This window comes from Caretta caretta, chromosome 4, assembly GCF_965140235.1.
Source record: "Caretta caretta isolate rCarCar2 chromosome 4, rCarCar1.hap1, whole genome shotgun sequence".
Classification (NCBI taxonomy): Eukaryota; Metazoa; Chordata; order Testudines; family Cheloniidae; genus Caretta; species Caretta caretta.
In genome coordinates, this window is record NC_134209.1 from 143,549,355 (window position 1) to 143,565,231 (window position 15,877).

General features: G+C 42.0%; 1 protein-coding gene across 4 annotated transcripts in view; it reads right to left on the reverse strand.

The window, feature by feature from the left end:
• Positions 1–414: 414 nt before the first annotated feature.
• CTNNA2 (catenin alpha 2) overlaps positions 415–15,877 on the reverse strand; it is an 803,547-nt gene continuing 788,084 nt past the window's right edge. For all 4 annotated transcript variants that reach the window (XM_048846332.2, XM_048846333.2, XM_048846330.2 and 1 more), the window contains one exon: positions 415–1,550. In XM_048846332.2, coding sequence (XP_048702289.1) covers positions 1,263–1,550 — 288 coding nt within the window. In that variant the 3' untranslated portion in view covers positions 415–1,262. The remainder of the gene's footprint in view (positions 1,551–15,877) is intronic.

A 15,877-nucleotide genomic window follows, 5' to 3' on the forward strand; every position in this document is an offset into this window, starting at 1 on the left:
GCAACCTGGCATGTCAAAATGATCTCCCAGATGCTCAGACACCTACATTAAATAGAGCTTTATAAATTCAGTACAAATTAACTACTGTGTAGCTGCTTCGGGGTGAAATCCATCAGATCTTTTCTGCCACATTATATGAAAGAATCTGTTTGGGGAAATTGTTTTGTTGCTGTTCTGTACAATTGATAGGAAGGTATTCAACTGAAGAATCACTTAATTTTATCTCACATACATCCTCCATGCTGGGATTTGACACCCCTCCCCTTCCTTGTTGTGAGAAAGTGAGTACACAATACACTACTTTGTCTCCCCCACCCCCAAAATGCACGCAGAAATGCAAAATAAATTGATTTCCATCTGAAGGCCATGGTGAATGATACCTGTGCATTAAAAGACAGAAGTCATACCCAGGACTCCAAGGTTAAATGAGTTTATTGAGATTTAGTGGTTACAATGGTATATTAGATACCAGTAATCCAAGCTACACCTACATATTTGCCTCTAAATTCTCACATAATTAATTTCTCTGCCTCTAAGCATTCCACCACCAAGTCTTCTATTTCTAACAATAATATAATAATAATAATAATAATAATAATATAAAAGGCAATGTCAATCACCATATTTGTGCTTCATACTTCACCATAAAGAATTCAGTTGGCAAAAAGTAAAACTTTTTCCATATTAATGGGATTAATTGAAACATGAGCATAGTCATAACCACTACTAGAATATAAAGAATAAAATATGAATTAAAAGAAGCATTTTAAAAATGGATTAGTTTTTATCCTTGTTCAAAATTCACATACTATGATGAAGATGAATTAAATTTAATTATTGGGCCACACATTTAAGCATATTGGCTAGTACATTTTTGCACTGTAACAGAAGCAATACGAGCTTTATGGTCTACCATTACACTTCCAGGTTTTTTCAATTAAATATACCTGCCAACTTAATGTTTCTTGCATGCATAAAGTTTTGCTTTTCAGTTTATTATTTACCCCCACAGTTGAGGTGCAAATTCTTTGGCCAATTTTATGCTATAGTTTAAAAAAGTAAGCTTGGGATAACTCCATGTAACATCAGAATAGAATGGTCTGCATTCGTGGGTTGCAGATTGTTAATTACTTTAATAGAGCCTCAGGACGCATGCAAATTGACACTGCTTCATTTGTTTTTTCCCCCATGCCAGACGCATACAAGTCGGCAGGTATGCATACAAAAAGGAATATAAAACCCTCCTGGTAAAGCCTACTGTTTTAGAAGGAATCCATAGCTTTAAATTCACTTAAAGCCTGTACTGGGGAAATGTGTTTCTTCTGGGAACCTCTTCTCACTCGTGTCTGATATTCTTCTGGCTTTTCTCTCTTTACTAAGGGTTTCTTCTCAGGGGCCTTCATCTTCCAAGATACAACAGGTGAGTTCACTGCAGCTGTACCATAGACCTTCTGATATTTCGTAGAAGCCACATATGATGCTTTCACCGTAAGGACCACAGCGTTCATCAGATTTTTAGCTGCCTGGATGAGGGACGTAGCGCTGTCCAGCTGTGGATAGAAAAGAGAATGAAATATGAACTCACCCCCAGAAGGATTTGATATATACTCTCAGATCTGATTGGATTTTCTTGCAGAAGGCCAGCAGAATATTATACAAAAAGAACAATCTCTGTACAGGATACGCCCAGGTTTGTAGCACAGGTGTCCCAGGAACAGCCCACCAGTAATGTGCACTGAATCGGACTGCCAGCTACAGAGAAGCTGTGTGATACTTTACATTAACTTTACAAACAGTTCAAAAGAAAAGAAGTTGTTTTTCTTGTGTGTGTGAGGGGTTCGATTACATAAATTCCTCTCAAAAGTGATGTCTCACCAAACCTCTGACAACGTAGGGCTCGCCTGTCCTAGAAGTGCTGTGGCTGTGCCGCTCCAGCACGTCTGCTGAAGATGCTCTGTGTCGCCAGGAGGGAGCTTTCCCATCGGCAGAATAAAACCACCTCCACCAGAGGCGGTAGCTATATTGGCGGGAGAAGCTCTCCCGACTACTGACCACTTTCCACCTCAGTGCTTAGGTCAGTGTAACTTACGTTGCTCAGGGAGTGATTTATCACACCCCTGAGCGATCTAAGTTATACCGACATAAGTGGTAGTCTGTACAAGCCCTTACTTTTAACTGTGAGGGACAGCCAAACAGGTCAGGTGGGATTTCCCCAAACTCTCAGCTTTAGCCTAACTGCTCTCATTAAGTCAGTGTAAAACACCAATTGTTGTCATTGGGAGAGTTAAGCTAATGCTAAGCCCTTTGGGGAATCCCACCTGAATAGTTTAGAAAAGGTTGTGAAACCCTCAAGAAGCAGAAAAGACAAAGTAGCTGAGCGTAGATTTCACAGTTATATGAGTAGGTAAAACAATGGTTTCACAATTATACATGTGTAAAACTATGCAAACTCTCACCCAGGTATTCGCAAAAAGAAAAGGAGGACTTGTGGCACCTTAGAGACTAACCAATTTATTTGAGCATGAGCTTTCATGAGCTATAACTCTGAAACCCAGGTATTATTGATTCTGTGTGTTATACTTGTCACTGCCTGCATTTTCCTCCAAAGGACCTTGATTTTGCAAACTATCCCTATTCATCAAAGCCCTTATGCATATGCTTAATATTAATCCAATAGGACCTAAACATGTGCTTAACTTTAAAGCAATGCGACTTCAAGTCAACAGGATTTAATCATGTGCTTAAATAAGTATGTGATTAAGTGCCAGATTTTTTCGAGGTATTTAGACTGCTCCTGGGGTTTTGGAGGGCAGATTTGGGGTTTTAGACATAGATAGGTACCTAGTGGAATTTTGGAGCTAGGTATCCAGACGCTTTTGAAAAATCCCACAAGAAGCTACATGAAAATGTAGATCAGTGGTGGGCAACCTGAGGCCCATGGGCCGCATATAGCCCGTCAGGATAATCCGCTGGCGGGCCGCAAGAAAGTTTGTTTACATTGACTGTCTGTAGGCAGAGCTGCCCGCAGCTCCCAGTGGCTGTGGTTCACCGTTCCCAGCCAATGGGAGCTGCGCGAAGTGGCACGGGCCGCAGGGACACGCTGGCTGCCGCTTCCCACAGCTCCCATTGGCCGGGAACAGGGAACTGCGGCTACTGGGAGCTGCGGGCGGCCGTGGCTGCAGACCGTCAATGTAAACAAACTGTCGCACGGCCCACCAGTGGATTACCCTCATGGGCCGCATGAGGCCTGCAGGCTGCTCACCACTGACGTTGATCCTCAAACTCCTAACTGACAACCCTGTAAGTGCCCCAAATTCCTAGGAACCTACATTTCTGCAAGTAAAATCCTCACGGTGCCAACATTTCTGGCCATGCGTGTGCACATTGCCATCTTCTGACACTGCTGACACCATCTAAGCCACAGGGGGATTACAAACTAGGCTTTCCCCCCTGCTTATTTTACCTGCGGGGCCTGATCTGGTAAGCGTGCTCTGAAAATGCCTTAGAGCACACGTACTGGATCCGATCTCCACACAAAATGCACCCCAGAGGAGGTTTACCCAACAGCTCACTCACCCAGGATGTTGAAGACCTAGGTTCAAATCCCCACTCAGCCTGATGTAGGGCAGGGACTTGAACCAGCATCACTCAGCATTTTCCCCAACCACTGGGCTATGAAGGATCCTGGGACAGGTCTCAATCTCCTGGGGAGGCTGCTCCACTTTGTGAAAGTAAATAATTACTCACTGGGCCAGAGAGACAATGAGAACGACTCTGTAGCCTGGTAGTTTTTGTAAGAAAGGGCTCACTTAGTTTATATGGCTAACTCTAGGAGGAGGTTCACCGCTGTGAATTCTGAGCAGATTGAGGAGCCTCGCTCCCTTTGACGGGCACAGCTTAAGCCACACCCACCTCCTTAGCATTTCCTGCTGGCTCACTTAGATGGCTCCCCACAAAGATTGTTGGCTTTTGTGGCTCCCCTCTTGTAGATCCCTAACTCTCTGTGTACCTTGTATAGGGAGCTAGGGCACCTGATTTGGGGCTGAAGATTTCACCAGGTGGCAGGGCACCTGAAATTAGGCACTGAGCTTAAGTCCCCCTTGTAGATCTAGCCCTAGGCCCCTACCTGCATCTTTAAGTGCTTATAAATCTTTGAAAATCTGGCCCTAAGGCCCAGAGCCACAAAGGTATTAAGGCACCTAACTCCCATTGAGTTCAATCAACACGAATTAGATGCCAAAATACTTTTGAGGATCTGGACCTAAGTGATTTGCTAAACTGGGGCTCAAGTTACCACGTTCATGTAGTTCTTTGAAAAACATTGCAAAAGGGGGGTTAGTTCCTTGTTATTAAACCAACCAGGTCCTCATTGCAACAGGTTTAATTTTCTGCTAAAATAACAGTGTTTTCAGGCTTGTTGGGACTATGTCAGATGAGACGACTTACCATAGCGCTGCTTCCATCCCACTCTACTTTCCCAGCCAATTTCACAGTCGTTCTAATGAGCCCCTTCCCTTCCTAGTTCCCTCCGGTCCCAGCTTTGGGTGATGCATTTTCATCTTTCACAACAATTTACATGTATGTTTAAAAAAGGCAAAATACACACAAAGGCAACATCAAACATATAATGTGCAGAACACATGGACACTATGAAAACACTTTGTGTTACTCAATATAAGCAACGATGTTGCCCTAATCAACATGCTCAAAATATAACCAGAAAGAAACCCGTTCCTCCAAGAATAGAAATGGGAAAGGGGGAATGGGCAGCATAGAAGTATTATTAACAATGTTCCAGAGGCCTGGAGGATGTGTGTGAGAGAGCAAGTGAATTCACAAAGCAGAAGGAAGCAGAGGAATCCCTCACTGTCAGCAATGAGTCGCACTCTGCAGCTTCTCCGTGGAGACGGAGACACAAGGATTCCACCATCCCTGCTCCGCACAAAAATGGAGGCTCCAAAATCCAGCGAGATGACATCTCTACAGCACCCAGATTTTTAAAATGCAGTGGGAGTGATTTACATGTAAAAAAACCCCAGCAGTGTGCTCTTCACCAGCACTCTATTTCAAGACCTTTTGCACTCCGCATCTGTAACAGAAAATGTTCACGGCACTGTTTACTTTGTATTCCTCCTTGTCAATGGGTATTTCACTGCCTCATTCCTACATTTGTGCCAACCCCTGAGATTACTACCTCGGGTGGAATAGTGATTGGCTCTGTGATGAGTCGGACTGGCCCCGCACTGGGAATGAGAGGGTCAACCCTTCCCTGCTGGCAGAGGAAGCCATGCCCCTGAGGCTCTGCTAGGCATGCTCCAACAGACAGTCCAGTATAAAAGCCTGCAGAGCTGCTCAGTCAGGGTTGGTGGCTGAGGAAGGAGGACACGCAGTGGAGGCTTCAGCCCAGGAGCAATGGTGACTCGTACAGGAGGGAACTGAGGGGCCAAGAAGTGGGACCAGAGACCGGCAGCTGTGGGAACCCCAGGGAGCACCACGGCTGAGGAACCTTGAAGACCCTGATGCCACAGGGAATGCTACGTTTGGAGAACTGGTAGGAAGTGACCCAGGAATGGAAAGGGAGTGGTATCTCCCACCACTCTGAGGGCAGTGTGTTGCAGTAGGATTCCCCGTTGACCCGGGGCGGATCACGCCATAAATGACAGAGCCCTGGGTTGGAGCCCAGGCTCCCCTACCGGGGGTCTCCCACCCTTTTTGTGATGACATAGTTCACCAACCCCTCTCTTACCTCAAAGGAAATAGATGAACTCCGGCCGCTGGGCTGCACTATCCTATGAGGGGAAGAGGACTTAGAGGGACTCTAGCCCTCGGGCCACACTGCTTTAGGAGCGCAATAGAGAGACTCCGGTTGCTAGGCTGTGCTGTCCCACTAGGGGAAGAAGATTTAGAGGGACTCTAGCCATTGGGCCATACAGACCTGACTATCAGGGAGGTTGTAGAACCGGCATAGAAGCCGGGAGATGGGGTTAACCTCCTTCCCCCCAACTCCTCCACGCCCTGGAATCAAAGGGGTTGACAAAGTACAAAACCCGGCCCAGGCTCTTACAACTTGTCATGCTTCATTCCTACACTTTCTTGCTCCTTTCCCTCTCTCTGGCTGCAATGACATTTGGTTCAGTGTGCTTCCTTTTGTGCCACCATTTGTTGCTGATGAGCCCTAGCAGTCACAAGCAGATTTGTAGCACCTGATTTGAGGTGCCTTTTACTGCCTCTGCTAGGCCATTAAATCAAAGCTGAAGCCAGTGGTTTGTCACTGGAAGGGCAAAACATAATGACTGAGCTTTCATCAAAATCGTGCTGATGGAGACTAGCTAACATAACATAAGAACATAAGGATGGTCATACTGGGTCTCACCAAAGGTCCATCTAGCCCATTACCCTGTCTTCCGACAGTGGCCAATACCAGATGCCCCAGAGGGAATGAACAGAACAGGTAGTCATCAAGTGATCCATCCCCTGTCGCCCATTCCCAGCTTCTGGCAAACAGAGGCTAATGACACCATCCCTGTCCATGCTGGCTAATAGCCATTGATGGACCTATCCTCCATGAATTGATCTAGTTCTTTTCTGAACCATGTTATAGTCTTGGCCTTCACAACATCCTCTGGCAAGGAGTTCCACAGGTTGACTGTGAGTTGTGTGAAAAAATACATCCTTTGGTTTGATTTAAAACTACTGCCTCCTAATTTAATTTGGTAGCCCCTAGTTCTTGTGTTATGAGAAGGAGTAAATAACACTTCCTTATTTACTTTCTCAACACCAGTCATGATTTTATAGACCTCAATCATATCCCCTCTTAGTCGTCTAAGTCAGGAGTATTTCCTTTGTAAACAATCAGTGTGGGACAGTACTTTGCGCTCCTATGAATTCCTTTCAGAATTTCAAAGAGCCTGACAAACTTCAATTTTCATGACAAAACTTTGAGGAGGGAATGATTATAGGCATTTTCGAGATGGTGTGAACTAAAGCACAGAACCATTAAGGGAACATTTTCAAAACTTCAAAAGCAAGGCACCTAAATCCATATTTACAGCCTGACCTTACAAGCATTTACCCCATTCGGTTAAGCACGAGGTAATTCCACGAGGGCCAATGGGCCTATTCACGTGCTTAGAGGTAAGCATGTGTATAAGTGTGCGAGGACCAGGGCCTTAGGGTACCTCCACACCACAAAAAAATAACAAAAAAAACCCCAAACAAACCCGTGGCAGCGAGTCTCAGAGCCCAGTTCAACTGACTCAGACCCACAGGGCTCACATTATGGGGCTAAAAATAGTAGTTTGGTATACAGTCCAGCTCAGGCCGAAGCCAGGGCTCTGAAACCCAGTGTGGGGCGGTGGGTCTCAGAGCCTGGGCGGAAAACTCTACATTACTATTCTTAGCTTCTATCGGGTGCCCAAGTCAGATTCTGAGACTCACTGCTGCAGGGTTTGTTTTTGCAGTGTAGATGTGCCCCAGGATACCTAAAAATGTGGCCTGATTTTCAGAGATGCTAAGCACACCTGCAGCTTCCACTGATGTCTCCCATTGTCCAGCACCTCAGAAAAGCATCTCACTTATTTTTGTGCCTCTTTAATCACCTGTCCCTCCTTTTCAACCCATTATTACAGCAGATAAAGGGCTGCTCATCTTCACCAGTACTAATCTAAGGATGAGTTCCAGACATCCCATCATTGGTCTTAGTATTCATTTACATTCTAATATGCCTCCACGCTCTGAAAGCTTATGAGAGACATAAAAAGCCCCTACCATTATTAGGCCCTGGGTGTCCACCAAACCTGCTCATAAGTATCCCCCATATCCAATTTGGCCACCTAAGTGAGTTCCTTATTGCCTTCAGGTCCTGGCCTGTAGTTTAGTTCAGCAGAGAAGAATTAATCTGAATGAGCATCACTTCAATTCACTTTTTAGGCCTTGCTGTGCCACTGTGGTACTTCAGTTTTAAGCTGGCCTGTTGAAATCAGGAGGGTTACACTGGCACAGAGCGGATGCAATAGTGAATCAGGACCTTGATGTATTAATTTCCTACAAAATCTGGGCACAGAAACACACACACTTTCCCAAATATGTAATGCTGATAACTGAAAAGGGGAAATTAACGTTGAAAATAAAAGCAACAGCAGGATATTATTGTGCAGACACAGAAAGCAAACACCACTCCCTAGCAATGGAAAGGAAATTATTCATGTGATGATACCCTTCGTGATAATAGCTAACACAGTCTTTTTGACAAGCTATGCAAGTGATATATTTTCAAGAGTTCTGATACTTGGATCACTTTTTGCTTTCATTTAGGGAAAAAGCCCTCGAAGTCACAAAAGAGAAATGTAGGCGATTGTGCCATAAAACTTCAAAAGCAAAGAAGGGTGGGGAAGGAATCACAATTCTTAAAGAAACTTGGAATCATTCCGCTGGAGCCTGGTCATTCATTCAGGTTAAAACAGCCATCTACCCAAGAGGAGGCACAAATCATTCGGAAAAAAGACTTTGCTACAAGCTAACTTTGTAATTAATGAATGCAAGGTTAGAGAACTGGAGCAGCAGAGCCTATTTCCTGCCAAGAAGATAATTTCAGGTGTAACAAAACTGCATAAGGCTTTCAGGGATGTGTGATCAGCTTCTACGCTGTGCTACATTTCCCCTGAAATAGAGGCAGAATTTTCCAGCGTCTTGTGGCAATAAGGATATTTTGCTTCTTTTACAGGCACACCATAATCAGAAGTGTCTGAATAACAAAAAGCAATAGCTACAAAACTAAAGCGGGGGGAGGAAGACTGCTCATGTTTTCCTCAACAATATTTAAACGTAGAATAATTTTCCCTCTTCCTTTTATTATATCCTTAATGTGAGGGAAAATGATGACTCAGTTTTAAAAGGAAGAGCATTTTCTTTCCAGCAGTCACCCTATGATTTAGAGAAGGAGAGAGAGTGGAGCTAGCAGAAGGGAAGGAACCCTGATCTTTCACAATTCAATGTGCTTTTTTCAATGCAATGTTCATCTTTTTCTCCCTTTGGTGAGAAAGTGGTGTCGCTGAAATAGGAAAAGAAAAAAGTTACAGAATAGTTGGATACATTGGATGTATTCAAGTCAGAAGGTCCAGAAGATATTTATGCTAGGGTACGTAAGGAACTACCTGAATCAATCTTCAAACCATTAGCAATCTTCTTAAAGAACTCATGGAGGACTGGCGAGGTACCAGGAGTCTGGAGAAAGGAAAACATCATGCCTATCTTTAAAAAGGGAACAAAGAGGATCTGGGGAATTTTAGATCAGTCAGCTTACCTTCAATACCTGGAAAGATACTGGAACAAATTATTAAAAATCAATGTGTAAACATCTACGGGATTAAAGAGTAATAAGTACTAGGCAAAATGGATTGGGGAAAAACAAATCATATCAAACCAATCTAATTTCCTTCTTTGACAGGGTTACTGTTCTAATGGATAGGGTGGAAGCAGTAGACATAATATATCTTGGTTTTAGTAAGGCTTTTGATGCAGTCCTACATAACATTCTCATAAACCAAATTGGGAAATGTGGTCTAGATGAAATTACTATAGATGGGTGCATAACTGGTTGAAAGACCATAATCAAAGAGTAATTAGCAATGGTTCACTGTCAAATTGAGAAGACGTATCTAGTAGAATCCAGCAGGGGTCTATCATAAGTCTGGTGCTATTCAGTATTTTCATTAATGACTTGCATAATGAAATGAACAGTCTGCTCATAAAATCAGCAGATGACACTAAGCTGGGAGAGGTTGCAAGCACTTTGGAGGACAGGATTCAAATTCAAAATAACCTCAACAAATTGGAGAATTGGTCTGAAATCAACAAGATGAAATTCAATAATGACAAGTCCAAAGTACTACAGTTTGGAATTAAAAAACCCAACTGCTCAAATATAGAATGGGGAATAACTGGGTAGGCACTAGTCCTGCTGGGGGCTGGGTGCACAGTGGATCACATATTAAATATCAGCCAAAAATGGAACGTAGTTGTTAAAAAGGCAAATATAATTCTGGGGTGTATTAACAGGAGAGTCGTACATACGACACAAGAGGCAATTGTCCCACTCTACTTGGCACTGGTGAGGCCTCAGCTGCAGGACTGTGTCCAGTTTTGGATGCCACACTTTAAGAAAGATGTGGAAAAATTGGAGAGCACCTAGAGGAGAGCAACAAAAGTGATAAAAGGTTAAAAAAACCCTGACCTATGAGCAAAGGTTAAAAAAGAAAACTGGGCATGTTTTGTCTTGAGAAAAGAAGACTGAGGAGGGGGACCTGAAAAAAGTCTTCAAAAATGTCATGGTCTTCTTCAAAGAGGACTGTGACCAATTGTTCTCCATGGCCACTGAAGATAGGACAAGAAGTAATTGTCTTAATTTGAAGCAAGAGAGATTTAAGTTTGACACAATGTCAAATTTTCTGACTATAAGGATAGTTCTATACTGGAACAGGCTTCCAAGAGAGGTTGTAGAATTCCCATCACTGAAGGTTTTTTAAGAACAGGTTAGACAAACATCTGTCAGGGATTATGTAGGTTTACTTGATGCTGTGTTAGATCCCCTCCAGCCTTACATTTCTAAGGTTCTATGAAAATATTTGTCTGAGGAACTCTCCCAACCATTAGTGTTGATTTTTAATAGGTCTTGGATAACTGGGCAATTTTCAGAGGACTGGAAGAAAACTAATGTAGTACCAATATTTTAAAAGGGTAAATGGGATGACCCGGGGAATTATAGACCTGTCAGCCTGCTCTCAATCCTGGGTAAAGAAATGAAATGACTGATATGGGACTTGATTAAAAAGAATTAAAGGCGGGTAATATAATTAATGACAATCAACATGGGATTATGGAAAATAAATCTTTCCAAACTAACTTGATATAATTTTTAGATGAGATTACAATTTTGTTTGATAAAGATAATAGTATTGATGTACACCTAGACTTCTGCATGGCATATAACTTGGTTCTACACAACAGTTTGATTAAGAAAAGAGAACAATACAAAACCAAAAAGGTGAATTTAAATGGTTCAAAACTGTTTTGATAGATCTCAAAATATAATGGTTAACTGGGAATCGTCACTGAGTCGGTATGTTTGAAATGGGGTCCCGGAGGCATTTGTTCTTGGTCTTACACTATTTAATATTAGTATCAGTGACCTGGAAAGAAACATAAAATCATTACTGATAAAGTGTTCAGATGAAACAAATAATAATGAAGAGCACAGGTCACTGATACATAGTGATCTGGATTGCTTAACATGCTGATACAAGTAAACAAAGTGAGTTTCAATAAAGTCAAATGTCAGGTCATATGTTTAGGAACAAAGAATATAGGCCATATCTACAGCGTGTGGGGACTCTATCCCAGAAAGCCGTGACTTTGAAAAAGACTTGATGGATATTCAGTTAAATATCATCTTCCTGAAGGATGCTGTGGCTAAAAGGTCTAATGCAATGCTTGGATGTATAAATAGGGATATATTGAAGAAGAGTAGAGAGGTAATATCTCCATGTTCAGCATTGGTGTGACCATCACTGCAATACTGAGTCCAGTTCTCGTGTCCAAAATTCAAGAAGGATGTTGATAAACTGGAGAAGATTAACAAAAGATCCTTAAGAATAATTAAAGCACTGGAACATATGCCTTGCAGTGAAAGACTCTAAGTGCTCAGTCTGTTTATCTTAAGAAAGAGAAGGTTAAGTAAAGGGTTACTTGATTACAGTCTGTACATACCTACGTAGGTAACAGAAATTTTATAATAAAGGGCTCTTCAACCAAGCAGACAAAGGTATAACAAGATACAATGGGCAGAAGTTGAAACTAGACAAATTCAGTCTCATAATGAAATGTAAATTTCAACAGTGAGAGTAATTAACCATTGGAATGACTTAGTAAGGCTTGTGGTTGATTCTCCATTACTGGAAATGTTTAAATCAAGGATGGATGTTTTTCAAAAAGATATGTTCAACCACAGCTACTAGACTTGAAGCAGGAATTAATACAGGAAAGTCCTGTAGCCTGTCTTACGCAAGAGGTCAGACTAGAGTATGACAGTGGTCCCTTCAGGCTTTAAAATTTATGAATTAATTTTTACTACTAGTACTAATGGCTATTGTTAGTCTGATTGGCTTTATCAGGTTAGTTTGTGGTTGTTGTTGTTTTTAATTATTCTTATCCTTGGTTATCATATATTACAACAGCACCTAAAGCCATTGGAATGGGCACTGAATAGCAGTGTAAGGGCTAGATTGAGATTTGGATTACATAACTGTGCAGGACCCTCTTACACCCCTACTCTGGCTAACAGGACCTAGGTGCCGAGAAATAAGCAGTGCTATGCATCTGCTTTCTTCCTCCCCAGACCAAGTAGCAAGAAAGAAGTGTGAAATGGATCCATTCCACCCATTGTTGTAGGGGTAGTACTGGCCAATGAGCTTCTGGTACAGGCCAGCAGTGAAGTAGTATCCCCTGGGAGCCAAGAGGAAACAAGGGAGGAATTGCAAAAAGAAAAGGAGGACTTGTGGCACCTTAGAGACTAACCAATTTATTTGAGCATAAGCTTTCGTGAGCTACAGCTCAGAAAGGTGTATGAGGAATAATGCCTCCTAGAGCTACTGCTGTGGAAGTTCACCTTCTGCAACAGCCCTTGCTCACAGCTATGTCTTAAGGCAAAGGGCAAGTCTACACTACAAAATTAAGTTGACCTAAGTGACTTAAACGTACAGCTACCGAAGTAATTGAATCAGTTTTACATATCCACACTATGCTCCTTGTATAGGTGGTGTGTGTCCTTACCAGAAGCACTTGCACCAATTTAACTGCCAGTGTGGAGTATTGTGGGATGGTTTCTGAAAGGAGGCAACTGTCAAAGTAAGCAACACAATGTCTACATTGACACTGCATCAATCTAACTATATCAACTTAAGTACTACGCCTCTCATGGAGGTGGAGTTATTAAGTCAGTGTAGTGGGCGATTTAGATCAGTGGGAGATAAATTTTAGTGTAGATGCTTACAAGTTAGGTCGAGGTAAGGCCGCTTACATTGACCTAAACTTTGTGGCATAGACCAGACCAAAATCTAGTCCTATATAAATAAATGTATATTTTTCTCACAATTATAGTAATGCCACCTGACATTTCTGTAGTGCTTTCCATTGCAAAGCATTTTACAGTTTTACAAGTGTGTATTAATGACAACCAATATACGAATCACTACACCCAGGACTCAAATGCAGCCATCTCTGGGTTGTTTAACAGTAACACTACACAGTAGGCTAAGGCCCCAATCCACCAACTAATATAAGCACATGAGGAATTCCACTGAAGTCAATGTAATAAAGTGCTTTGCTGGATCTGGGGCTAGGACCTGAAGAAAAGTAAAATCCATTAGTCAGTTGAAAGTACATGGCAATGTGTTGTAGCTAAGCAAAATGCTATTATCCAAACCGGAATGTGGCCATGACACTGATGTTAAAAAGGTTTCATGGTTAGCTAGAGAAAACAAAGTATATTCCCCCTTTTCTTGATATTTTCCCATTGGATTGCAATTAACTTACTCCTCTTGACATGTTGACGTTTTAACTCATTTAGGTGGGTAGCTGTGTTTCATAACTTGCCAATTCACTGAGTACTTCTTGTCATTTGCATTGTTTCAATTATAGGTAGGTAAACCATAGGGACTCCCAAACAGACTTAGTTATACTGAACACATTCTGCATCCTTAGCACGGTTTTTCATACCATCTCCCTCATCATAATGGGAAACAGACAAATGTACCAAGAATTATGGGTAGCTCCTCCATATAACATGAATCATTGCCATTTTGAGGAGAGACTTATATTGAACTTGGTTGGTTACCAGTTTCATTATGACAATATCCAAAACTATAAGTAGTGTTCTAATAAAAGAAGACACACACAGAGGCAAACACACTTGATATAGAGACCGGGAGGATGCATTTGTATTGCTGAATAAATCACTTTGACCAATATTAATTGCCAAAAAAGAAAAGAAAAAGAAAAAAATAGATCCCATTTTATTTTCTTTGTATAAAAAGGTCTATTTAATATAAATAAGTATTTAATTTGTGAAAACAAAATATCTAGAGATAAATATAATAGAAGATATTCATTGAACTGAGCTATGTTTTAAATCACATTTAACAGTTAAATGAAGAGATAGTCCTTAAAGAAGTAATAAATATTATTCTATGTATAAGAATAGGTTATAATACATAATTTTAATTAAATTAGTTTTAAATCAAACCGGTTGACCGATAACTCCTGATGGTTAAAGGCTGCCATAAAGGACTTTTAATCCTAAAAGTTAACAAAAATATATGCACCAGCCCTAAAAAACCTTTCACTTTGTTTTTACACTCTGCAACTACCCAGAGATAAGGATTACCTGACTGAAAAAAATCAGGAAAATCAGGAAAAATCTTTATATCACAGTGAAATCTATTTTAAGTAAGCAAATATGAATCCAGCCCCAAATGGTCATCCAGTAGAAAAGGTCTTAAACCCTAATGGTGGGTTTCAGAGTAACAGCCGTGTTAGTCTGGATTCGCAAAAAGAAAAGGAGTACTTGTGGCACCTTAGAGACTAACCAATTTATTTGAGCTGTAGCTCACGAAAGCTCATGCTCAAATAAATTGGTTAGTCTCTAAGGTGCCACAAGTACTCCTTTTCTTTTTGCGAACCCTAATGGTAGTGAACTAGAAAGTTTGAAGATATTTCAAAGTGTTAATTTAAGATGGGGTTTGTGTGTGGATGTAATCACTAGTTCACATTTCACTGTTATGCTACTTGCACACTGCATACCACATGCAGCAGCATGTAGGGTATGTTTAGCTACACTCCACAATCAAAAGCAGGCTGTGTCCACATTGCAGCGTGTAGCTACATGTGTTAGTGAAAGGCTCTGGCAGGGTCAAGGCAGTGGGGAAAGGCTCAGCAGCAGGGAACTGCCAGAGCCTGTTCCCACTGCCTCCCCACTATCAAGGTCCTTCCCTGTTGCTGGAGTCTTTCATTGCAGCGGCAAAAGGCCCGGACACCTCCTTTCTACTGGAGTCTTATCCTGCCACAGGGAGCTGCCAGAGCCTTTGCCCGTTGCTTCCACACTGCTGGAGTCTTTCCCCTCTGTTGGATCTTTTCACTGCAGTGAGGAAAGACTCCAGCAGTGAATAGGCAGAGGGACACTACACTGCTAAAAACAGCAGTGTCATCAGGGAAGGCACTGCTTGGGCAAGTAGAGAGCCATGTAAGGGATATACCTGGGTGCATACCCACAAGATCCAGGTGTGTCTTTGCTCATCTAAGAACTCCCTCCCCGTCTACACTGATATTTGTACCCGTGCTAAGGGGGAATGTAGTGTATGTACTCCACATGCCACTGAAAGGAGTGTGCAGTGTAGATGTGCCTTTTATGTAATCGAGTTTAAGGCCACAAGGGATCACCAGATCATCTAGTCTGACCTTCTGTATATCACAGACAACTAATACCACGGCCACACTGACCCCAGTGAAATCTCTTTCTGAGTTTACTTTCACTGATGCATGGCCCTGATTCAGCAAAGTACTTAAGCACATTGCTAACTTTAACTTCAAAGCAGACTACTCACTCACTTCAGTTTAGGTATGTGCTTAAGTACCTTGCTGAATCAAGGCCTAAATCCAGAGTACCTACGATGGATTTAGAGTAACTTACTCCATGTCTGCATTGCAGACTTCTGTTGGCACAGTTATGTTGGTCATGGGAGTGAAGAGGTATGATCCCTGACCCATGTAGTTGTGACGATGGAGGTCCCTAGCGTAGACACAGTTATATCAGCAAAGCTGAACTTTT